This window comes from Coccidioides posadasii, chromosome 3, assembly GCF_018416015.2.
Source record: "Coccidioides posadasii str. Silveira chromosome 3, complete sequence".
Classification (NCBI taxonomy): domain Eukaryota; kingdom Fungi; phylum Ascomycota; class Eurotiomycetes; order Onygenales; family Onygenaceae; genus Coccidioides; species Coccidioides posadasii.
The window spans coordinates 4,699,630-4,723,604 of record NC_089409.1 but is presented as its reverse complement, the minus strand read 5'-3'; the positions used below and the strand labels follow the sequence as shown (position 1 = coordinate 4,723,604).

The window sequence follows — 23,975 nt, the reverse complement described above, 5'->3', positions numbered from 1 at the left end:
TCCCTTACACATTCTCCTAGTATCCATTTCTATAAGTAGCCAATCTCAGGAGTGATTCGTTTCTGTTCTCTTTCAACTTGCCCTCTGCTCACCTCTATCACTTGCTTTCATATCATCATCTTCTTTCATATGAAAAGGTGCTTCCAAACACAAAGCTGACAACATTTCTAACTCATCCCTATCTCAAACAGCTTCCTTTCTACCTAGTGAGGTACGCATCACAACGTGCTCTCCATACAGACAATTGTCAACAAATCCTTCACAGCTGTATATCAGAGAGGCATATTCTGACATTGTCAAGGAGGTTGAGGTCACCTTTTAAACCCCAGCAAATCAAGGTAGGAGACTTTCTGTTCAGCTGACTGACGCTTTGTTTTGGGCTGCTGTGGTGCGCGGCTGCAGAAAGCAATGGATGCTGTTAGAGAACGCGTCTTTTCGGCACTTCTTGAAGTGAACAAAAATCAGAGACAACTCAAGGCAATTGGCAAAAAAGCATTCCATCCGCCTCCTCCTTTCCTTTCTCTTTCTCCTATTTGTTCACCTTTCTTTAACCATCCTCCCTCTCTCCAACATCTGTGATCTCTTCTGTACCACCCTTTCCCTAGTCACCCAACTCTTCTTCTTGCATAATACACCCAACCAGCATACCAAAAGCTGAATTCAATCTAACACTGAAGGCTTTGTAATCAGGCAAAATGTCTCGCACCAGCGGTGAAGAGCAACTCAACTTCCTTCTGAGTTGTGTCAAGCACTCGAACAATGGAAAGGTATGTGGAACTTTTCTTACCCTACGCCCGCGCTTTTCGATCTTCTGTCACTAATGATAAAACAGGTTAACTTCGAAGCAGTGGCAACGGAGTGCGAAATCGTCACCAAAGGCGCTGCGTAAGTCAAACCCACTCTGCTCCCGGATGTGCTGCGAAGCTCGTGGTATTTGGTCCACATACCACTTTTTAACCGCCAGCCATCCTGGGACCCAGTCTTCTCAGCTCATTCAGATCGAGTTTCTAAGCAATATACCATAGTGCCAAGCGATATGAACGTCTTTTGAAAGCTAACGGAATCAACCCCAACGGACGTGGCCCAGCTGACGACGAGGCAAGCACCCCAACCGAAAATACTACGCCCAAAAAGCCTCGCAAGACCGCGGCCAGCAAGGCAGGAACTCCGAAAGAAAAGGAGCCGAAATCTGCGAATGCCACTCCACGCAAGCGCAGAGGAGGCAAAGCAGCGACTGCCGCCTCTCCAACAAAGAAAGCCAAATCTGCAGAAAAAATCAAGGAGGAGGATAGCGGTGATGAGGGTGAGATCAGCGAAACCGCAACCAGCGGGGATAATGATGGTGTCAAGCCCAAGGCAGGCCTTCGCACCAACAATGATCCTTTCTTGGCACCTGCTGCGGACAAGGGAAGCGATGAGGACGAGTCTCTCCAGGACTTCATCAACACCGCCAAATCTGCTGCTTTAAAGCGAGAGGATATTGAAACCGAGGTTTAAAACGCAATTATTCGCGAAGTGCCTTCTAGCAGAGGTTGATTTAAACGATAGCATGGGATGGGGTGCTTCTTTTCTTCCTGTCGACGAGAATCTTCACTTCTTTTCGTGTCCAAATGTTCTCTCAAGTTATATATACGCCCTGATTCCATTTTGCTATCACGGCGATATGTAGCTGATTGGATAAGAAAGCCTTCGACGTTGTATTTAGAGAAGATCTTGGCATCTCCAGGAAAGATAAATCAAACCGCGCATGATCATGTGACATGAGAAGCGAACCTTTAAAATAGACAAAAGCATTTCAATCAGTATGTAGAAATATTTAGAGATGTCACATAAATGCTTGTAAATATACATGGGGGAAAAAGGTGTGCATGGGATCCATATGCAAGACAGAGTCACCGCTTATTCCTCGAATTCTTCCTTCCCAGCTATGAAAGCAGCCTGATAATTAAATATCATCCATCACAACCTCAAGTATTTTCTTCTTATACTGTCGCAAAGCAGTATCTCGTTTCCGAATCTGTTTTTTCAAGCTCAGATATCGTTGTTTCCAATCCACACCTGTCTCCATCAGAAGCAAGTCATCCTCAGAGTCGTCAATTGCTACTCGCAAAGCATCCCTTGGGACTTTGTCCGTTTCGTGTATGTCCATGCCGACAGAATTCCCCCCATCGTGGGTATCTAGCGATGGAACGGAGACATGAATCGTTGTTTTAGTCGTGATCCCAGGAGCTAACATTAAGTCATAGTTGAGAACACATTGCATTCTCGGCTGTCCGTGGGAAATGCCGTCAAGAGCTGTGTAAGGCGTTGGTATAGCAGTGTCTATCTCTCTATTCTCACCTCGCGTGATTTTAATGGTCAACTGGCCAAACCTTTTGCCACCTAAACCAAGTTGTTGGCCTAGGCCCAAATAGACCGCGCAGTAAAGTGCAATCATATGGGAGGAGGCATTTGGAGCGCTCTGTGATTTGATCTGCTTGATAATTGCGTTGGTAATTGCGACAGACTCCTTTTCGCTAGGGGCAGACGGACTCCCTAATATTCTAGCATGTTGAACTTCAAGAGCGAACATACGAGAGACTTTGTCGAGGGATAGTGCGGTTGTGTTGTCGCAAGATACGAGGGGATCTGTATGTCCCAAATATGTATTCTGCGTGTTGTTGGTATATCGATGATTGGATTCTCCGGAATCCTGCGTCTCGAAAGACGCAGATGGCCGACGAAACTCCCCATTTACTTGTAGCTGTGGAGTTGCGAGTCGAACAGGCGGCCTGGGCGACCCTTTCGGCACTTGAAGTTGGAGTTTAACGGGTCGGGGACCGGTTGAATTCGGGGGAAGAGAAGAATTGGTTAAATCTTGCACGGTATTACCGGAGGTTTCCACGCCGACCCTTGCCAAAACCGACGGATCACAGTCTGCTTCTTGAGGAGGACCGCACCTTGCAGCATTTTGAGTGTGAAGTGTGCCCGCTGTTCCAGCGTCCCTTGCACTTTCAAGTGGCTGTTGACTTCCCTCACCACTTGGTTGAATACTACGGGATGGAGCCCACGGAGACAATACAGGTTGATCTCTGCGTCGTTTATAATGCATCCTATTTGCAAAGTCTGGTGTGATGGCGGATTTTGGCTCTCTTTCGAAAAAAGCATCCTGGGTGCTACCACGGGGCGTAACAGCTGACTGAGGATATCTGAGGGGAGAAGATCGCTGTGGTCCAGGAAAATCCCATCTTGCACCATCTGCTGGTGTAACATTATGTCGCTGATCTCCAGCTGGATTTCCGGTACCAAAGGCGGAGTTGGCTGTCCAGTGGTCGTGTTGCTCAAAGTCATCCGGAAGAGCACTCCAGGGCAAATAAGGGTCGCTACTATCAGTGTTGGGGTTTTGTGTATCTAAACGTGGCCTTTTCGGGTTATTGGTCTCAGCCAGGGCGCGTTTTCGACCCTTTCTAGGCTTCCATTCGGGATATAATGCTCGTAAGGTGAGATCTTCCTCTCTTGAAACGCCGTCCCTGTAGCCTCCATCTTGATCGTGTAGAGCCCCGACGTTGGTATAATAAGGATGTTGATTACCCATACAATAGTCGAAAAATGCGTCCACGTGCATTGCACGCATCCAGCGCTAGTCGGAGATCAGAATCATGGCAGAAGAATCCATATGTAAACTGATAACACGAAAGAAATGGTTCAGACCTTTAAGCGCACAGCGTACTGCTGCACCTTTTGGGTACTTTGCTTTTTTTCCACGGAGGGAGGCTCGACACCCAGTTCAATGGCGAGTTGAATCCAGGTTTTGATCTCCTTCCGGTCGAGTTTCTGTATCAATTCCCAGAGAGTATAAATACTGAAACATTTCCCGTCGCTCCGAGGTGGTAATCGGAACATCCTTCGCAATTCTGACGTATTCGTCGTTGACGGCACTCCGGGGTTACAATAAAAGATGAAATCTACATAGGCATCGTCTATTGTCGCATCAGTGATGTTCCGCGAAGGCAGGGTGCGTGGTTCAATCGACTGTACAAGCTCGCCTTGCCGCACCGGGACCGGGACAGGGGGTGACATGGACGCTGCCGAGTGACTCCTCCGGATAAGCTCTGAACGAGGCAGTCTCGGGGAGGGCTGAAGACTTCCGGGTGTGCTTCTTCGGTATAATGGGGGTGACATCGCGGTGCGAAAAGGCCCTTGGCTCAGAGACCCAGACGGAGGCGTGGTACCCATAAGCCCGGGCGTGCTCTCGGACTGATGCTGTTCCATGACAAGCAGGCGAATTTGAACTGACACAGATGAAAACCCGGGCGAAAAGATGCGCAGCCTCTGTCATCAGGTCATGAGAGAAGAGAAAATTTTAGAAGGATCAGTTCCGCGCAATCGGAGCTTTGCTGAGATGTGAGAAAAAAGCCCGTAGTGATGATTGACTAGCAAGATAGCGCTCTGGCCAGGGGTTCTTTGAAACTGTTTAACTGAATATCGGGAGCTAATTACATTGAATAATGAGACACTCATAAAAGAAAGATCGTCTCAAAAGCACATTCTGAAATGACAGGCGGGAGGGGGCAGCTCCGAGATGCTTGTCCTTTGGCCTTGACGCGGACAAAAATAGAAACAGAACGCTTGGCCGGCAAAGAAAGTCGAAGATCTGCCCCTTAACCGCTAAGGATCGGCCCCTCCAGGTTGTCTGTGTCAGCCATAAATAGCACAGGCTGCGCTGCTGAAAGCCCACCAGCGCACTCCTGTGGAATTTTACCTTTTTTTTTTTTTTTTTTTTTTTCGCAGCTTAAAAAGGGCTGTCTCTGCTTCTCAAACCCATTACAGAGAAATACCAGATTGATTTGATACCTGGTGCTGGAATTTGAGACTTCCTGTAATCCTGTGATAAAGCAGCTAACGTAATCCACAAGCGAGCGAAAGATTAAGGTATCTACGCTCAACAACCCTTAAATAGATTAAATTACATTACAATAGGACTAGGGCAGCTTCTTCTTGTATGGCCTGAAATATGGCAGTTCGTACACCTTGGTGGTACCCGGGAACGTGATGCAGGCTCTGAGGCTGCAGGCTCAGAGAGTTGAGTGACTGACTGTTCAACCTCAGCAATCTCTTCCCTAGTTAGACCTCCTTCACATTGAATTCGGTGCTTAGATCTTGTACGTTTTTGCTTCTCTTTCTCATTTGCAGCAAATATATCCTGATATTGCTTCTTCATAATAGTGGCGTTGACCATTCCATATTCGCAGGCCTTGATAATTTGGTCAAATCCTTCCATTAAGCCCTGGAGTGAGCTCTCAAGCCCCTGCCCCATAAGATTCTTGATCTTATCCACCTGCCTATGCAACTGCCGGGGGTTGCTTGGTGTTTGTAGGATCCAGGATGACTGGGAGTTGCTAGATTGGCTAGCTGGGAGAGTAGGTGTTTGGAGTTGAATATCCAGCTGCTGAATAACCTTGCTATCCTCACATTTTGCTTGCTCATAATTATAGCATCTGCAATAGCAGCATTTGAGCTCTGTACAGCATTTAATCAGATTTGACACCCAGTTCTTGCCAACACGCGGGGGAGGAGAGGTAGGATCTTGTATGGCAAGAAGATGATTAGCCATATTCTCAACAAATGCCAGTCCGGGGGGGATTCCTTGTTTAGCTAGGTCTAGGATCCATTGAACTAGCTGATTCTCTTCAGGCTCAGTCAATTTATGTGAATTTGTGTGTAAATTCACCTGTGCAGGTCTGCCTTTGAGTTGATGGGCAAGAGTAGAGCGTGGCACATCAAATAAGCATGCAGCTTCACGAATTGAGGATATTTCTTCATTTTTAAAAGCAGATATTGCGAGCTCAAGCCTTCCCTCTATCTCTATAGAGTTTCTTGCATTTTTATTGCGAATTGGTGGCATATTTACGCGTTGAAGTGGCTTGATTAGCGAATTGAAGATATTTTGGATTTGGTGTCCCGCTCGCTTGTGGATTACGTTAATGTGGGTGACTAAGCAAAAATTATATAATTGGTTACCTAAGCAGCCATCGATGACTGCTATTAACTATTTCCCTCCTCTTGACTACTCGCGTTCCTTTTTCCTCACTTTTGCTGCTGGTTGAGAGGCCATCACACACTTTCCTCAGAGACTTGTCCAACCAGTTCTGCTACCTCTACTCTAAGGTCTACTCTTTGGTACTTTGTTCATCTGTGATCGCAGGTGATCCTTGGGTTGTTCTCCTTGCAACCTCAAGCTCTATTTCAAACGGTGGCTCCTCTAATTACTTTTGGATGATCCTCAATCTGGATTGTATCCTTCAATCCCCCAAGTCTCTTTCTATGTTTCAAGTGATCTAGTAGATGGTGTTTCTACTTGGTTTTTCTTTTCTTTCGTTTGACTCGACATGGCGCCAGCCCTTCGGTCAATGCGGCCAGCTCGTCAACACCAAGCACAGCGCCCCGTTCGCTCAACGCGTGGGGCAGTGGTCAGTTATAGAGAAATCTCAGACTCGGATCCCTCGGAAGTTGAAGTCTCTATACCTGAGGATGATGATAATGACGATGATCGCGAAAGACAGATTCAAGCCCTTGTGCGCATCATCGCGAGAGAGGCAAGGCTGGAACATCCCAACATTCGTCCCTTGCCCAGGATAAAACGTTCGCTCAACTCTACAGTTCCCACCAAGCCGGCAAAAAAGTTCAAATTGGAACCAGAAGGCGTTAAGCCGCCATGGCACACCCTTCCTTACCATGTCCTCTTCAGTATATTTCTCTACCTGTCCCCTTTCATGAGAGACAGCCCCTTGGCCGATACCTCTCAGTCCGTAAAATGCTTGCTGAGGCTCTCTCGTATGTGTCGTGCTTTTTGTGAGCCCGCACTGTCGGCCCTATACTTTTTACCGCCTCTACATCCAGCTGGGAAACTGAAGGGCTTGCTGGATCTGTTAAAGATGGACCCGGATTCCATGTCTATCAACTATAGGGACAAAGTGAAACATCTTGAGGTGGACATCTACCGCGCGAAGCCGGTATTGTTATACTCCCTTCTTAAGTTCACGCCACGGCTTAGACATTTGCGACTGTATAGTCTGGGGGAATACGACCGCAGTAAAAACATAACAAAGCACATTCCCCGCTGGTTGTTCTGCGATATGCCCCAGCCAGAAGCTCTGCGCGACTTACGCCTTCATAGCTGGGAATGGAATGGAGAAATTAATTTCCCATCCATCAAGTCTGTCCATAGCCACCCGGCGTTTACGTCCCTTCGGAGCGTACGCTTTTACAAACTAGAGCATTGTGACTGCGGAGCCTGCAGAGCCCCACGTGAACTAGATTATAAAAACCCTGCCGTTCAAGCGGAGGAGCTAGTCACCGCTCTTTCTCTCTTGCCTTACCTCGAAAGACTAGAATTCAAGTCTTGTGACTTTGCGGCTGACTTGTTACCATTTCTCTCAATGGCTCTGACTTCACTATCGGTCATCGATTGTGACAATGTGGACTCGTTCATCGTCGAAAAATTCTTATCAAATCACGGGTACTATCTACGTGAGCTGGTTTTGACTCAAAACTATTGCCTCAATATGTCTTTTACCACTCGCTTGGCAGAGTTGTGCCCGTATTTGCAGGTGTTCATCATGGATTTCAACTTATCGAGAGAAAGACGCTTAGCGGGTGATGTTAATCCTTTCGACAATTTATTATTGGATTATGATCCTCCATCATGGCCGCCAACTTTGCAGTATTTGGAATTGCAGCATTTGTGCAGGTGGGAAATACAGACCGCAGAAATTCTTTTCAATTCTCTTGTTGAATCTGCTCATCAGCTTCAAGACTTGAGGACCCTCATAATTACCGCAATTATAAAAATCAGCTGGCGTGACCGGGCAAAGTTTCGCGAACATTGGATGGGGACTCTCGAACGGACTTTCTTAAGAAAGTCCCCTCCGCCGAGCACTCGGCCAACCATCCTAAAGCCAACACGTACCTCTCAGGCTGGAAGCTCTTCTAGCGATAGCAACGACACAAGAAAACAGTCTTTTGAAGCTATTCCGCAAAGACGAAGCAGGCGCATTGCCCAACGGATCGCATTAATTGACGATATGCAAAGCGGATCTGTCACAGTAGGAAAGGGAAAAGAACCGGCAAATGGAGGTTTCGAGTCTTCAGCGAAGCAGACCCAGGGTGGCCCAGTGCACGGTATGTGTGATGTGGTCAAGGTCCGCATTGACAATCTGCGGCCTGTTTCAATTCCTCAAGCAGCGGAAAATCTTGCCGATGAAGACAGCGGTGATTCTGACTGGAATGGCGTTGACCCAGAGTTTGACACCAGCTATGCCTGGTAGCGCCCAAAAAGTGGGTGTAATTTCTCCTGAAAGCTTGAGTCTGCTCTCATGGGCGTTTTGACTCAAACCTTGGTGATCCTTTCTTTGTTGAGACCTGTATTTAAATACGTCCACCCTACGTTGTGACTGTTCTCCAAGAGTAGTGAATTCTGTGGAGGACACCAGCGCTTTACTTCATTCTCTGGCAACCTGGTGCATCCAATGGCGTATGGTCAGGCGCTGTCCTACAAGATTTACAAGTTGTAAAGGACTTGCATGGACAGACAGAGCAATTTGGGAGTTATATGGCATGGTGGAGATGGATGGTATTATGAAACTGGTTCCCCTTCTCCTTGGGCTTATTTGCGTTGTTATGTTTAAAAACTGGCAATTGATGAATCCAAGCTTTCCGCATCATAACGGCACCTAATGCATAATCTCTTATTTATTCAGCAATTGGTTGTAAATTCTTTGGCTCATCTTTGTGAAAAGGTTGGACGTCATCAATTATCATAGACATATGTATTCCTATAATTGTCTTCCGTCCCAGCCTCAGTGCAACAAAGCTTTAGTTGGGTTCACCGAGGGCATATCCAGTAAACTTGGGCATGGATGGCTCCAAAGTCCCTTGGGTCCCCGATTTCATAGGGATACATGGTTACCAGTAGCTTCAAGCAATCCTGGGATGGAAAAGGAGATTCTGAGATCAATCTTGTGATTCCACCCGGGATGGAAGCTGATATGCACATACGTACAATACACTCTGTACGGAGTACTCCGTGCACACTTGCATTTCTATCTCCTGTATCGAGTTGGAGCTGTGTTTGTCCAACTGGATTGAGGTCGGCTAATGCGAATTGCTACATTTTCAGCCAATTACCTCAACCTTTCATTAGGTACCAAGCTTTCATCGGGCACAAGACTTGGGCCTCCTCCATTCCGTCGACGGAGATACAAACTGGGGACAGGGGAACCTTTTGACAGTCTAGGCCCAACCAGTCCCTTGCTCGACAAGCCAGTTGGTGCTCCAGTTCGGCGTGATTCGCGTCTTGGTCACGCAGCACCACACATCCTTCCCCCCCCAAATATCTTCAACAACCAAACCGACGAGACCCACGATTCTCGAAGTGATTGTGCTTCTCTCGGCCTCGACGCTATTTAAGACGCCCACGCGGAACGTGAAAGAGTGGCTATTTACATCACATCTCGAATACAAGGCGGACTCGTGGACTAATCACATCGCTCACAACCTTCACAATGCCGCCGTCGCAGTCCTGCTAATTGGCGATCGCTCTTGATCCATCTGGGTGGCCGCCGTCTCATCTGTCCGGCCCTTTTCTTCCTTCTTTTTTTTTTTTTTTTTTTTTTTTTTCGCGCTTTTTCACAGTCTCGTTCAGCGTCTCCCGTCTTCGCTGGTGGTAATTTCAATGTTTGTTCTTCCTGCGGGGAACATCGTCCTCACTCTCTGCCGGTCCCAGACGACATACAATAATCTTTAATACCATCAAAGGGTTCACGTTTACGAGTGTACGATTATCATCTAAGCAATCGTCTTTCTCGTTGGTCATAGCGTCCCGGAAACGGCGTCCATCTCGATCCTTTTTTTTTTTTTTTTTTTGCAAGCATGAATCCGCAATCATCGAGGGTACGAAGCCCAGCAGACGTCGGTGGACCGTCCACATCTCCGCCGCCACTGCCAGAAGGATGGTATGCATTTTGCCCACCCGATAGTTCTTTTTGCATTTATTGATAACACTATGGTTTAGGCTCGCACAATGGGAGGGAACTCTTCGAAAATGGTACTTCGTGCAGCCTGCTACAGGAAAGTCACAATGGGAAGTTCCCACTGAGCCTTTTATTCCCACGCCGTCTTCTACCCCTCACTCTATTGCAAGTCCCGGTCCATACCATGCCCCACGCGCGGCAAGCCTGGCGCCCTCCGAGACTGAAGCGGCTTCAAGAGAGTTTCAAGAACTGAGAAGCGGAAAATGGCCGGGTAGCGGCAGCTTCTCTGTACGTGAAAGCTGCGCTGAAATTACTTTTTACGCTTAAAACTGACAACATCTTTGCTAGAACAATTCATTTGGAAGTATGCAGCCTTCACCGTATCAACAGGTTTCAACCCCCGGATCGCAACGCACTCCAACTCTCAGTGGCACACCCACAATGAGTGATCAAATGCAGTCCTCTCGTCCGTCCAGCCAGGGCATCCTCGGACAGGTTGCATCTGATCTAGCCAGCCGAACCAACAATGATGAAATGGTCGATGTTCAACAGACCGTACGTATGACTAATTGTTTTCCCGAAGTTTGTTACGTTTCGAACTGAGCGCCAAAGTCTAACACGTCCGGTACTTTTCTTTGCCCGCAGAATACCCCCAACCAATACACGTGTCCTCCATCGTATAGTCAGGTCCAAGGTACATCAAATCAAGTCCAAGATGTCACCATGGGACAAGAGACATCGCAACTGCAAAATGAAAACACAGGTGCAGGCACATCTTTTACACCCCAGCAGAGTCAAGCCCCAGCTTATGCCACCCCGGATCATGGCCAGATACCCCAAGGAGCGCCCATTCCATCTAGTATGCCTGGTACAGCCCCAATAGCCCAATCCCACGGAGAAAGCCAGCCTGCAATGGTCCAGCCAATAAGTAGTGCCCCAATGGAGCCCGGTGCCCAGTACCAATACTTTCCTGGACAGACACCCCCAGCGCAGCAAGGGATGATTCCTTATCCCACCCAGCCGCATCAGCAGCCGGATCCATATTACCAGAAAGGCCCTATTCCTGTTCCACCAGGCCAGTTTCCGTCTAGGATCGCACCAGGTTCTCAACCAAAGGACAATGGCATTACCGTAATCCACCCGGATCCAAATGCGGCTCCCCTCTTTCCAACCCGCTATAGCGATGCAGAGCGGCGTCGCCAGCAAGCGGGGATGCAAAGTGGGTACAATAGCCGTACACCCCCAGGCCAGGCCTATCAAGTGCCGGCAGGAGGTGGATATACCCAGAATACGGCACCCAACCAGGGAGGATATTCCCAGTATGACCAGTATGCCCCGAGAAGTGGCCAGAGACAACCCAGCCAGGGAAGTGGTCCTCCATGGGATTATGATAGGAGCCAGCCAGAGCCTCAAGGAGGATACCCGGTTCATGCGCGTTATACGCCGCCTCAGCAGCACCAGCACCAGCCACAGCCCCAGGCGCAGCATTACAGAGCAGATAGTGGAGGATATCCTGGAGGATGGGGCAGATGATTATTGGCATTTTTTATTTAGTTTTCTTTTATATGTGCTGTTTTTTTTAATGATAATTATGGTCATGGTGGATGATGTTTATTTGGGGGGTTTCTTATTTCAAGAGTAACTAATATATCACGGCCATTGGGACTTGCAAAGAAGATACGTAGCAATGCATGTGAGCGATGATATCCACGGGCTTAATGAAGATTCGCTTGAGCCTCTGCTCCGTAAACCGCATGTGATCTGGAATCCGTACATATGGCGATCGCGCTTGTGATTGGATAGTCCGGTATCAGAACTTTATTATTCATAAATCCTAGAAGGCGGTGAAGTCTGAAGCTTCTCCCAAAAAAGATTCTGCCAGACTAATATTTTTTATGGCCGCCGAGTGAGTCGCAAATATATAACCATTGTTGGAAGACATCCCTGCGCAAGCCAGGCTAACGTGAACCAAAAGAAGGCGGAAATGGCGTCCGTATATAAGTCCATTTCGAAGAAACGGAAACCCAGCCTAAAAGAAGATGAACACGATGAGGACGTGGAGATGGAGCTAGAGGAGAGGCTCAGTGACGAGAGTAGCGATAGCGAATCGGACGAGCAGTCAATTGAGAATCATGATACGAACGGCGAAATGAATACAAATTCCAACGACAGATCAAATTCATCCGGGTATATGCCCAAAACTAGAGTTTTAATGCTCACGTCTAGAGGTGTAACGCATAGGTGAGTGACTTGGAGGGGGAGGGAGAGAAGATTGCGCATTGCATACGCGCTCCCGAAAATCATTTCTATCAAGCGTTCTAACTGTTAAAAACTTTTAGACATCGTCATCTCCTTGCCGATCTCGCGGCTCTCCTTCCACATACCCACAAAGAAAGCAAACTCGATACCAAGAAGAAAACAACCGGATATAACTTCCTCCTCAATTCCCTCGCCGATCTTCACTCGTGCAATGTCATTTTCTTCCTCGAGGCGCGAAAACGCGGACAGGACCTTTATCTGTGGCTCTCACGGCCGCCGAATGGCCCCACGATAAAATTCTCCGTAACCAATTTACATACAATGGGTGAATTAGGCACGGGGTTCGCCGGAAATTGCTTAAAAGGTGGCAGGGGCGTGGTTGTTTTTGATCAATCGTTTGGTGATGAAGAGGTTATGAAGACCGGAAACGAATGGAGAGGGCTTGTTCGGGAAATGCTTAGAGGGGTGTTTTCTGTGCCTAAACGTGGGGTGAAGGGAATGAAGCCGTTTATTGATCGGGTGATCGGTGTTTGCTGGGTTGACGGGAAGATATGGATCCGAGTCTTTGAGATCCGGGAGACGGATGGTAAGAGGGAGAAGGATGGTGAAGAGGAGGAAGCTGCCGATAAAAGGAGGTCTACGCGGGGGAAAGATAGGCTACCAAATGTTTCTCTGGTTGAGATTGGTCCGCGATTTGTTCTTACGCCGATTGTGATCCTTGAGGGCAGTTTTGGTGGCCCCGTCATCTACGAGAATCGCGAATATGTGAGCCCGAACCAGGTACGGCGGGAGATCAGGGTGAAGAAAGCCGCTAGGTATGCTTCGAGACGTGCGGGGCAGATGGATAGGACGGTGAAGAATGCTGGATTGGGATTGGGCGCTGAGGGCGAGGCAAATAGGAAAAAGGATGAGCTTGATCCGCATGTGCTTTTTGCATGAACTCGTTCATGGTATTTTCTATTTCCTAGTCTGGTGGTGGGAGTAATGTATTATTCCGGTAGGTGTATTTACGGGCAATTCTTCTTCTATGATATTCAGCCCTCCTACGGCAAAATTTATTGACCTGGTCTTTGGTCGCCATATCGTATTCTCTGCTTTCCCTTCCATATACCACTTCATCTCCCTCCTCCATGATGCCAAGTCGAATATCCTCCCATACCTGCTTATGTCAGCGACTGGCTTGCGATCCCCCCAGATTCGCCCCTTGTTCTGCACTCAACTCCAGCTTCTTCTTCCCTCTGCCTCGAGCCAGCAACCATGGAGGCAAGTGACTATCATCCAGGCCTTTTGTGCCTGTCTTCTCTTCACGACCCCAACTTGGCCTCGGTCAGCAAATTGCACAAAGATGTGACTATTTTCTATGAACCCCCCAGCAGTGGGGTCGCTAGCAGCTAATCACATCACCTGTCTGTTTTACGGAGGACTTGCATTCGCGATATTGCCTTGCAACACCTCTGTATTCCTTCCTAAGAACTGTCCGGCGTACCTGCGACTTAATTTGTTGTTATCAAAAAAGCCAACTTCCGATTTGCTCTGCTGTAGAGAGCTATTTAACTGAACGCGATAGAACGAGACCCGCGGAGTTTGTGTATATACAGTAGTGGTATGGGAAGCTTTCGGGCATTGCAGTATCATTCTAGCTAACAGCCTCTATATAGACCTTCCACAATGTTCTTCGAATTCTTAGCCACTGAGCTCGTGCTCCACGTGTTCTACTCCTGCGATTCCATCGCCGATGTTCTCAACTTGTCCCAAACATGCCACCGATTTCATAGAATTTTCATCGGTTCGCAAAAACTACCTGTCCTAGCCAACGCCGCTGAAGCCGAATATGGCCCCTTACACGAAATTGTTCAACTTGTTACGCAAAATGCAAGCCAACCTGCGCATAAAGTCCGTCAAGCACCAATGTCAACTAACTTACTGGAGCAAATTGTCCAAGTTGGAAGGGTAGCAAGGCGCTGGGAGGAAATATATCCTATCAAAAAATGGAAAGCCGACTATGAGAATCGGCGACTTTTAACCGATATAGAGCGTTTCCGTCTCCGACGCGCTATATACCGGCTTTGGCTTTACTCGCGGGCGTTTCATAGTCCTTCGTTCCCGCGTACTTCGCGGGTTGTTCCGGTCATTGTACGAGAGCGTGCTGAGCTGCTCCACAATTGGTCGACCAGTGAATTGGCGGAAATGGAAGACGTTCGACTAGTCATTCGCGACGTCGTTCAAAATCACATATGTCCGAGTAATGGGACTATCCAGCGCAAGTTTCACAAGCGTTATCCGGACGCTAAAAACTCATTGTTGTTTAATATACATCTCAACTACCCTCCACCTACAACAGAATTTATCACGAGCAGCAGCAACCATAATAGCTTTGATACCTTTTTCTTCAGCTCCCGCTCATCCCATAGCGGTCCTAGTGATGACAACGGACCATTTTGTCACCACACATCTCCACCAAACAAATACGCTACTAAATTTCGGTCCGATCTATACCATGAGCCCGGTCTTGAAGGTTGGGGTGATGAAATACCACACTATTACGTGGTTGAGGACATGCTGAAGTTGGATCCAAGTCAGGTCCTGTGGTTACGGGAGAACACATTGTTAAAGGAGCATGTGGAAAGATATATTAAGTCCATGGGGGAGTGGTTTGAAAACAACGGAGAGACATTTGCGCAGACGCTAGAGTGGGTGGTCAATGAGCGTGGAGAGGACATACTCTCATTTCGAGAGGCTATTAGTGACGGGGAATTAGGGATTGCAAGGACTGGGTAAACCTGAGCTTAAGTGTCATTTCGGTTTAGATGAATAAATTCTGGTGATGTCTTTCTTGTTTCCTCCACTTAAAGAGTGCCTATTGCCCGGTTGATTATAGTGACACTGCCTTATGTGCTCATTATACTTCACCATGGCTATCGGTTGTAATTCGGGTGTGTGGACCATTAACGACCGGGATGGCTACCTCGCTGAGAGCCTGGTCGAAGTGGCGGAACTCTTACTCCTATAAATTCCAAGCTTTCTCCGTACACCGTAGATCAGACCGTTCGAGTCATTATGTCATTGTGCAAAAGGGGAATGCTGTATATTATGTATTGGAGAAGCTGCCGAGTAGATGTAAAAGAAGGCACAAAAATAGCACGAGCTAATTATTGGTTTAAAAGGTACGGTGTAACAGTGACCCAATTCCCAATTGAAAGAAGATAATACGAAGAGAAAAAAAAAGAAAGGAAGAGAAAAAAAAACAGTAAACAAGTCAGTGGACAAGAGACTCGAATGGGCAAAGAAACAAAGAGAAAAATGTAAAAAAAAAAGGAAAAACGATCAAAACCCCCCACTCCCAGTCATGAAAAGAGAATCTCTGCCTAAACCACCCTCATTGTTCATGTCAACATCAATATCCTTTTCTTGCTTTCATGGACTACCACCTAAATACCGTGCTTGATCATCGCAAGGAAATTGCAGTGGATCAAAGGAAGGATAACACGGGGGCTCAGATATGCATCTACTCATTCAAGCCAAGGAAAAAAGGATGTGCAAAAGAATAAACAGAACTCATTATTTCCCTATCATCAGAAGAGATCGGAACAATTGGGGTGGCCTTGGGAGAGAAAACAGTAGAATGAAATTCTATGCCCGTTGAGTCATTATCGCCATACTTTAAACCTAACAGCATCCTTGCTTAGACTCGGGATCTTGTGTTTTGGTGATTTCGACGACTTTTCGGTCGGAAAGAGGGTTCTGAGCAGAGTCACCGCTATCTAAGGCCTTGCTAGAGACAATGCGGAAGATTTCTACGGTTGTCAGTAGAAGCCAGCAAAGACAGTGGGAGAGATGTGTATACCAGTGAGAATGTTTTGGAAAGCAAGCTCGACGTTGCTCGCATCGAGAGCAGAAGTCTCAATGAACGAGAGGTTGTTGTCACCTGGTAGAGTTTAATGTTAGTGGTAGAATACACCGAAGATAGAAGGACGAGGAATATCATACTTGCAAACTGCTTGGCTTCCTCTGTGGGGACCGCCCGCAGATGTCTTAGATCACTCTTGTTGCCAACAAGCATAATGACGATGTTAGAGTCTGCATGATCTCGAAGTTCTTTCAGCCACCGCGTGACATTCTCGTAAGTCTGATGCTTGCTGATATCATAGACAAGAAGTGCACCAACAGCACCACGATAGTAAGCGGAAGTAATAGCTCTGTATCTCTCTTGGCCTGCAGTATCCCAGATCTGGGATTTAATAGTCTTGGAATCCACTTGGATGGATCGGGTCGCGAACTCGACGCCGATAGTAGACTTGGAGTCAAGGTTAAATTCGTTGCGTGTGAAACGGCTTAGTAAATTGGATTTGCCAACACCGGAGTCACCGATCAAGACCACTATTTAAAAGGAAACCAAGGATTAGTCGTTGATAATCTTATTGAACGTGCGCGAAGCATGGGGTTGGACATGGCTGCACGAGGGGTGTAACACGTACCCTTGAAAAGAAACTACAAGCCGGCAATGTTAGCATCAGCGACACATCACCATACACTGCAAGAAGGCTGTCAGACATACATCATATTCGTCGTTGGCCATGATGGCAGGCTGCGTCTTGTGATCGTGGAGGACGAGGGAGGTTGAAAGCGGTAAAGGGAGGAAGTTGTGAAGCGGGAGCTTTGAGTAAGGCGCCTAAAAATTGACACCGGAAGTTGAAATGCAGTTGTAAAAGAGAAACGGAGAACCTTGTGGCCTGACTTGAACAAGGAGATGTGAGTTTGCTGTGAAAAGGCAACAGGATAAAAATAAATTAACCAAGCTGGACCGTGTGTTTGAGATGTCGCTCTCTCGCAGACCGTCTGGCTGGACAGGGGCCGTTTGTAGTGGTACCTACTTTTCTAGTCTATTTACTAATAACATGAAGTACCAGTACGGGCTACACGCTAAGCAGCAGCTTGGAGCCAACGTCCTACACTGCGGAGAAATGTTTTATAAGTGCCGAAGTCGAACTGCCCAGACCATGGAAGCCAACCTTCATTTACACAGCTGCGCTCCGAGATAGCCCATAATTATCTACTCCGTACTTTCTCATAGCTGGTTAGCCGCCCGCCTGGAAACTCTCAACTCCCTTAAGCCGCCTGCTTTCTCCGCTGTGACTCCCATGGTTTGACGTTGGGGAGCTGGCTGGGGGGCTGTCTGTTCAGCGGCCAGCAGGAAAAGCATGTGACCTGGGAGTCCAAAGGGGGCTTGGCGTGGATTCTGCCGGCGATGTCTCGACCGATTGCCAGCTCAACCTGCTCTTAACCGGCTGTCATGAAGCACTGAGATGCGAACAGAATAAGGATGCTCGGGATTTACATGACCTATTTCGCTCTGCTCATCCACTGGCACAGCAGCCTGTTTGAATCTGTAAGGCCTTCCCTGCTGGTCTCTGCCCTTGGAGACAATTTTTTACAGTGCCAGTCAAAGTGATGTTTGATAGAATAGCGCATTGTCGCTGGCTAATTCCTTCATTTAATTTATACCATCACGTTCATGGGTGCTCTAATCATGAACTAAATTTTCCTGCTGCATTCACCAGTCTTGTCTCATCTCCCTCTCTCTCCCCCCTCTCTCTTTTACCCTTTCGTCGCATCTTCAACTTAACTATATTTCATGCTAACCCTAAAATTAGAAAAAGCCCCCTCTCCACAAGAAGAGTGTTTTGTTTTAATACCCACTTTGTGCTCTTTTGTCCATCATCTTCGAAATGCCAGAAAACACTGATCTCAGTGACGATGAGATTTCACTCACATCCACTGTGCCAAGCGAGCCTCAGGATGAATATGAAGTGGAGTGTATCTTGGCCCAAAGGGTCTACCATGGAAAAGAAATGTACCTTGTCAAATGGGCAGGCTATCCCATGGAAAGGTCCACTTGGGAAACTGAGGACATGTTTCTCAATCCTCAAACTCTTGAAGATTGGGCTGTAAAGCAAGAGGCTATCAGGCGTGGCGAGAACTCGGCATTTGACGTCGAAGCATTGGAACAAAAATGGCTCCTACTTGAAGCCGCTACAGCAAAAAGAAAAGCAAGGCGGAGAGAAAAGCGGAAGCGACTTGGGTATTCGGGCAGACGCCCATCTGCGAGCAGTGACCCTGGCCATTCAGATATCTCCGACTTTGTAGTCCCCGATGATCTGGTCGAACATGAACAAAATAGTACCTCTGAGGACGAACCACTCATGAAGAAGAAACACAAGGCAAGTCCGACCAAAGAAAAGAAGAAATTTAAAACACCTGCTCCGCCTACGCGCTCGGACTCTGCAGGGCAACGATCGTCCTTTCACAACCTGGTGAATCTGCCGTCAGTCACTGAGCCCATAATACCGACCAGACCATCCCATCCAACTCCCTCGTTGCCCCACCATACGAATAGAAGTAGTCAGGACTTCTCCTCGTCGTCGTCCAATCGCCAGGACAGACCCCGACAGCCTAAATTGAGCGTAAATACTTCCTCCACGGCTCCTGCCTTGCCTCCCAGAACGGACCACATTTCACATCTTTTTGGAGGCCAAAAAGCGAGGAAATCCATCCTAGACAGAATTTCTCCGAAACGAAAGGGTGAATTGTTTAGTAAACTTTCCACGCAGAGAAGATGGGAAAAAGCACTCCGGCGCGAAAGGGCTCCAGACATATCACAGCTGGAGCTTCGAAGACCTCAGGATTGGCTGCATTCGCCGAAAATGTCGAATCCTCAAGAATCGCCTATTTCGAGGGATCATGGAACATCTTACAGTCTGTTCGTGGATCAAGAAGACGCCGACCTGTTGCCTACGAATTCTCGAACTAATCCGCAGAACCCACAAGAGCATTTCGATGATCACCAAACCCGACAGACCTCATCAGACCAGCGTCCTTTGTGGCCAAATTCCACCATCTCTCCTCATGATAAGAAAACCCAGGAGTTCACACCCGGCCTTAGTCATCGCGCATCCACGCGTCGCTTTTGGAATCCCGGTGAAGTTCTTGTGAAACTAAAGTTTGGAGCTGTGGACAAGGTGATTGGTGACGTGCGAATTTGTGGATTGAATCCAACAAGTAAAGGTCAACTTCTCAATTTGAAGTCAGGCACCATCGACATTAATTTTAATGATGTCTGCACCAGCAAAGAGTATGAGATGTTGTGTGATCGTGTACGTGAAGTAGACTTTGGATTTTGTTCCTTGTTTGCCAAATATATTTCTGTCACATACTAATAACTAATCGAGCAGAGAACAAATGTAAAATATGCAAACGCTTGGGTTGTTGGTTATGAAGATACGGCCAAAGAGGTGACAGCAATGGCTAATTACCTACGCCAAAATGATTTAGCAGCCATCTGGCACCATCCAGCTGAGCACGTTCAAACAGCATTCATCGCTTACGCATCCGGCTCTACAAGTTGGAATTTTTTTGATCGAGATATGGAATTTCCCCCCAATTCAAGTCTCAGAATCGTTGCCAGAAGCTATCTTCCTACCGTCAGCACGGTTCGTCGTCAATTAACAAGCCCATCCGTAGCGGAGCCCCAAATGCCCCCTTCTCAAAGCACGGCGACGACTGCCCCTCAGAATCCGATCGTGATTGATGATCCTGTTTCTACAACCTCGAAGAGCGTGGCAGTTCTAGCCTCTATTCCAAAAGACTTGGGCAATAAGGACATTGTGTCTATCTTCCGTGAGCGGTGGAGCATAACTTTCGAAGAACTAAGCCTCGTCAACGCCCCAAAAAAAGATGGCTCGGCTCGCGCATTCTATCTTTATTTTCCACCAGAGGCAGAGGAAGAGTTCCAGCTTGTCCTAAAGTTTTTAAGAAAGTATACAAATGCTATCTTCTCAAATAGGCTCAAGGGAGATTGGGAACGTTTTGCTGAAACAGTAACTTCTGGAACTGTCCTGGTAAGTGGTCATCTGAAATGCTTCTCGTCGTCTCGTCTATTAATAGATTTATAGTTCCACCAATCCTATATCTGGTATGAGTTCATGCCTGGCCTCCATAAGCTCTTACGCAGATATGTCAATGTTTTCAACATTAGCCTTGCCAGTCCAGTAAAGCACATTGGATTCACCACCCATCTACAACGACTGTTCCCCCACGGAAGTGTGATTCTCATGACAGAGGACTACATGATTCATGAAACCGAAGCTGCTTTAAATGCGATGAAATGGTTCCGCTCACATTCTGAGAAGAAGTACCCTGGGACTTGGAAGATGTTCTTCCGACCCAACATACTAGGATGGCTGTCGAACATTTTTGATAAATGGCCCGATGATAAGTTGGTTCCCATCATCTCTCTCTATCTCCTCATCAATAAACATGAACCAGTTTCAGCTAACAAGCGTATTGTCCACAGGATGTATCAAATATATTGCATCATCGAGTACATGATTCCCGAATATCCAGAAGGCCATTACAATTGGTACAATGGCGACGGCAGTCCAGACTCCCTCGATGGAGAAACCGATGACGAGGGCCAGCATCATCCGTTTATTTCGCCCAGTTTCATTCCAGACTACGGTTCTCGCAAAGAAGATGCGCATGAAAATATTCCAAAGGGATTGAGTCAAGAAGAACGCAATATGGACCATTTAGTCGAATACTTCGCAGGCTGGGCGATATGCAACTGCGATAAATACAGGAGGTTCATCGTCCTGTCGCACCACAAGCCATTGGCAAAGTGGAAAAGGTGGCAACATGTAAGCTCTCCAGCCGTGTCTTTCATATCCATCAGCAACGTGTACTAACAAAATTGCCATACCCAGCTTGAACACATAGACACTCAAGGATTTTCCCGTCAATATATCAACAATGAGAGCAAAAAACAGTCATCTAAGACTGACCATTCCTCACGTTAGTAAAACTGCCTACCATCGCCACCACTGCCTCTCCCATCCTCCGCTTTGTAACAACATGCCAAATCTATTGCTGGCTTAAAGTGCTTCTTGTGGTTCACTCTCGCGCTATAGGGAGCTTCTATTAATCTGTTTTTGGTTCAGTATTGTATTCTAGTTGTCGCTCGATGGGTTTTTGGAGCTATACAATTGAGTGTATTTTGATGCAACTTCCCCTGACAGCATACCTTTGTGGTTCACCTAGGTCTAAATATTATTACATTTCCCATAAACTGAACCAAACAGGCAACATAGCATGCCATGCTGTCAAAGTGCACTATTCACAGAACTAAGAATGGCTAAGTTCTTATGCCTGCTACACAGAAGAAATATATGGCTGCTCGCAGAAAAGAAAATAAAAACATTAGCGCCTGATGCAGCCCTGATGCTGAAACTCCCCAACATAACCATCCCTTAAACACTGATAGTACCAAAAAGTAATGCCCATTACACATAAATATCACAAACCAAACCATAGCAAAAAAAAGAGAGCCATCATGAGAACCCTCCAACAGCAGAGCTCCGTCTCCATTCCTCAAAGCTATTTGCTTGGTCTTTTCTTTCCCGCTCGACTTTCTCCTTCTTCGCTTTCTCTTCCCATGCGCTTTCTTCCGCTGCGATCATAGCGTGGAATTTGCCTCCCTGGCCACGGGCAAGATACACAGCTTTCTCCTTCCGGGCAGCGACGGCTTCCGTGACAAGGACAAACTTCACGCTTGACCCCGGAGCTTCGAACATGGCGTCGCCAAGGATTGTCTCCATTTCCGTGCGTAGAGCACGAGCTCCGGTAGATACTGCGAAGGCGTTGGCTGCAATTTTGTGTAGCGCGGCCGTGGTGAAACGCAGCTCGATCCCAGACAGGGCGAATAAAGTAGTGTATTGGTTTACTAGGGAATTCCGTGGCTCTGTGAGGATACGTAGCAGAAGATTTTGGGATAGGGGGGATAGAGCGGTGGTTATAGGAATACGACCGACAAGCTCAGGAATGAAGCCATATGACTGTAAGTCAGGAGGGGTCAGAAGATCAAGGGGGTTGAAATATTGTGGCTCTTCTTCGGTGCCAGCAACCGAAGGGGTCTGGGAAGGTGTAAAAAAGGGGAGATGCTTCTTGTAGAGAGCTTCTTCCTCGGAACCTGGACGGATAGGTATTGGTGCGTTGTGTGAAGACCAGTTATGCGAGCTGAAAGGATTCGCGGAAGAACGAACAGGCTGGCCAAATCCCATTGACCCGCGTGATATACGATCCATAACGATCTTCTGAAGCCCTACAAATGCTCCGGAGAAGATAAAGAGGATATTGTCCGTTCGGACATTATAAACCTCAGCTTTTCCAGATGGCCCTTGAGTTGATGAAGAGAACGATGAGCCTCCGAGACTAGTACCAGGAAAGTTGGTCGGGGATCCTCCATGGCGAGGCGCGTTTTTCTCTGGCTTAGCTTGAACCTGAACTGTAGTTCCCTCGATAATCTTCAAGAGAGCTTGTTGCACGCCTTCTCCGCTGACATCTTTACCATGACTAACTTTCGCAGTAGCAATTTTATCCACTTCGTCAAGGCAAATGATGCCATGCTCTGCTTGTGCCACATCATAGTTTGCAGCAGCCAGCAATCGATGCACACAGACATCTGCATCTTCTCCAATATAGCCAGCCTGGGTGAATGGTGTGCAGTCAGACATGCTGAAAGGTACCGAGAGCACACGTGCTAGCGTCTTCGCCATGAGAGTTTTGCCAACCCCTGACGGTCCTAATAACAAGATGTTGGATTTTTCCAGCATGAGAGGAGTTGTATCAACGAGACTATCAGTCCCTGGCGGTGAAAGGTCATCACTATATTCACAAGGCGGGAGAGAAATGGTCCGCTGCTGACCTGGGAATTCAGCTGTAAACCGAAACCCATTAGCACATTAACAGCAATCAAGTGGTACTACAAGACAGGGAAAACAATGGCAGATTAAAACCACGCACACTCCAGAGGGTGGCCTTCTACAGCTTCCCTCCTCGCCTGTCGTGCCAGGAACGCCTCGTGCTCTTCAGCTCTTCTCTGCAGCTCCTGGACTCTTTGGTAATGATTGTAGACGGCGACGCTTAGAACCTTTTTAGCTCTATCCTGGCCAACAACAAACTGGTCCAAATGCTGCTTTAGCATCTTGGGGGTCAACCGTGGAGCGCCAAAGGATGGCGCGGAGCCCAGCGGGCCAGAGGTGGGGAGCCCCGTCTCATAGCTGCCGGTAAACGGTTGTCCTGTAAAATCAGAGCGGTGGAACTGAGAGGACCGAGAAGAGCTTGTTGATATCCTGCGTCTGACTGAGTAGAGGGCGAGGTACGAAGAACGGGCTTTGCGGGAAGTTGAGGTGATCGCAGTCAGACTCATGTCCGATGGCGCGAGTGGAGCGTTGAATGGGAAGAGTAACTTCATCAAGTAGAACAAAGAGTCTAGCAAGCAATTAGGGGTGCGCGAGTCTCACGCAGGCCTCTATGGCATTCCAATGAAGAGCAATTGACAATTGCAACCGGCGGCGAGTTGCAGCACCAGACCAGTCAACCCGGAGTTGGGGTAAGTCCCAGCCCGGTGATTGCCATTTCCCCGCACTCCAGAGCGAACACGCACGTGATCGGAGCGCTATCCATCAAGCGGGCAGATCAACCGCGCAGGCTTCGGCACGATCTGAGCATGCAGAATGGCTGGGGGATCGTTGACTACGGGCATGGGGCACGGGGTAGATGGCTGAGAATGGGCCAGCAGGCCGAACTTGGTCACTATTTGAGCTCTTATTGATTAAATGAAGTTATCCGGTTCTATTAAAGCAATGCAAATTT

The 23,975-nt window shown here is 47.6% G+C and overlaps 9 protein-coding genes across 10 annotated transcripts; 6 read left to right on the top strand and 3 right to left on the bottom strand.

The window, feature by feature from the left end:
• Nucleotides 1–695: 695 nt before the first annotated feature.
• D8B26_006474 (uncharacterized protein) lies at nt 696–1,661 on the top strand (the record flags this gene model as incomplete). The annotated part of the gene is made up of 3 exons (XM_003069558.2): nt 696–767; nt 833–885; nt 1,026–1,661. The coding sequence occupies 3 exons, from the start codon at nt 696–698 to the stop codon at nt 1,495–1,497; spliced, it is 597 nt and encodes a 198-aa protein (XP_003069604.2). The 3' UTR covers nt 1,498–1,661.
• A 161-nt stretch (nt 1,662–1,822) lies between these two features.
• Nucleotides 1,823–4,469, bottom strand: D8B26_006473 (uncharacterized protein). 2 transcript variants are annotated; one of them, XM_066125192.1, is made up of 3 exons: nt 4,018–4,469; nt 3,691–3,959; nt 1,823–3,619 (listed from the first exon to the last, which is right to left on the bottom strand). In XM_066125192.1, exons 1-3 carry the CDS (start codon nt 4,316–4,318, stop codon nt 1,946–1,948), a joined length of 2,244 nt encoding a protein of 747 aa, XP_065981273.1. In that variant the 5' UTR covers nt 4,319–4,469; the 3' UTR covers nt 1,823–1,945. The 2 variants fall into 2 exon arrangements, with proteins under 2 accessions (XP_065981273.1, XP_003069605.1); XM_003069559.2 differs by having other exon boundaries at nt 3,691–4,469.
• A 1,899-nt stretch (nt 4,470–6,368) lies between these two features.
• On the top strand, nt 6,369–8,306 carry D8B26_006472 (uncharacterized protein; the record flags this gene model as incomplete). Its single annotated transcript, XM_003069560.2, has 2 exons — nt 6,369–6,726; nt 6,880–8,306. 2 exons carry the CDS (start codon nt 6,369–6,371, stop codon nt 8,304–8,306), a joined length of 1,785 nt encoding a protein of 594 aa, XP_003069606.2.
• A 1,092-nt stretch (nt 8,307–9,398) lies between these two features.
• On the top strand, nt 9,399–11,730 carry D8B26_006471 (uncharacterized protein). The gene is made up of 4 exons (XM_066125191.1): nt 9,399–9,992; nt 10,052–10,298; nt 10,359–10,565; nt 10,656–11,730. The coding sequence occupies exons 1-4, from the start codon at nt 9,910–9,912 to the stop codon at nt 11,541–11,543; spliced, it is 1,425 nt and encodes a 474-aa protein (XP_065981272.1). The 5' UTR covers nt 9,399–9,909; the 3' UTR covers nt 11,544–11,730.
• A 234-nt stretch (nt 11,731–11,964) lies between these two features.
• BRX1 (Ribosome biogenesis protein brx1) lies at nt 11,965–13,208 on the top strand (the record flags this gene model as incomplete). The annotated part of the gene is made up of 2 exons (XM_003069562.2): nt 11,965–12,251; nt 12,350–13,208. The coding sequence occupies exons 1-2, from the start codon at nt 11,995–11,997 to the stop codon at nt 13,206–13,208; spliced, it is 1,116 nt and encodes a 371-aa protein (XP_003069608.2). The 5' UTR covers nt 11,965–11,994.
• Nucleotides 13,209–13,496: 288 nt separating this feature from the next.
• Nucleotides 13,497–15,098, top strand: D8B26_006469 (uncharacterized protein). The gene is made up of 2 exons (XM_003069563.2): nt 13,497–13,872; nt 13,928–15,098. The coding sequence occupies exon 2, from the start codon at nt 13,938–13,940 to the stop codon at nt 15,045–15,047; it is 1,110 nt and encodes a 369-aa protein (XP_003069609.1). The 5' UTR covers nt 13,497–13,872; nt 13,928–13,937; the 3' UTR covers nt 15,048–15,098.
• Nucleotides 15,099–15,336: 238 nt separating this feature from the next.
• Nucleotides 15,337–16,845, bottom strand: RAB11A (Ras- protein Rab-11A; the record flags this gene model as incomplete). The annotated part of the gene is made up of 5 exons (XM_003069564.2): nt 15,337–16,063; nt 16,114–16,194; nt 16,257–16,646; nt 16,745–16,757; nt 16,825–16,845. The coding sequence occupies 5 exons, from the start codon at nt 16,843–16,845 to the stop codon at nt 15,936–15,938; spliced, it is 633 nt and encodes a 210-aa protein (XP_003069610.1). The 3' UTR covers nt 15,337–15,935.
• A 1,075-nt stretch (nt 16,846–17,920) lies between these two features.
• D8B26_006467 (uncharacterized protein) lies at nt 17,921–21,197 on the top strand. Its single transcript, XM_003069565.2, has 5 exons — nt 17,921–19,420; nt 19,499–20,164; nt 20,219–20,541; nt 20,620–20,962; nt 21,029–21,197. Exons 1-5 carry the CDS (start codon nt 17,996–17,998, stop codon nt 21,119–21,121), a joined length of 2,850 nt encoding a protein of 949 aa, XP_003069611.1. The 5' UTR covers nt 17,921–17,995; the 3' UTR covers nt 21,122–21,197.
• Nucleotides 21,198–21,416: 219 nt separating this feature from the next.
• D8B26_006466 (uncharacterized protein) lies at nt 21,417–23,746 on the bottom strand. Its single transcript, XM_003069566.2, has 2 exons — nt 23,124–23,746; nt 21,417–23,037 (listed from the first exon to the last, which is right to left on the bottom strand). Exons 1-2 carry the CDS (start codon nt 23,572–23,574, stop codon nt 21,653–21,655), a joined length of 1,836 nt encoding a protein of 611 aa, XP_003069612.1. The 5' UTR covers nt 23,575–23,746; the 3' UTR covers nt 21,417–21,652.
• Nucleotides 23,747–23,975: the final 229 nt, after the last annotated feature.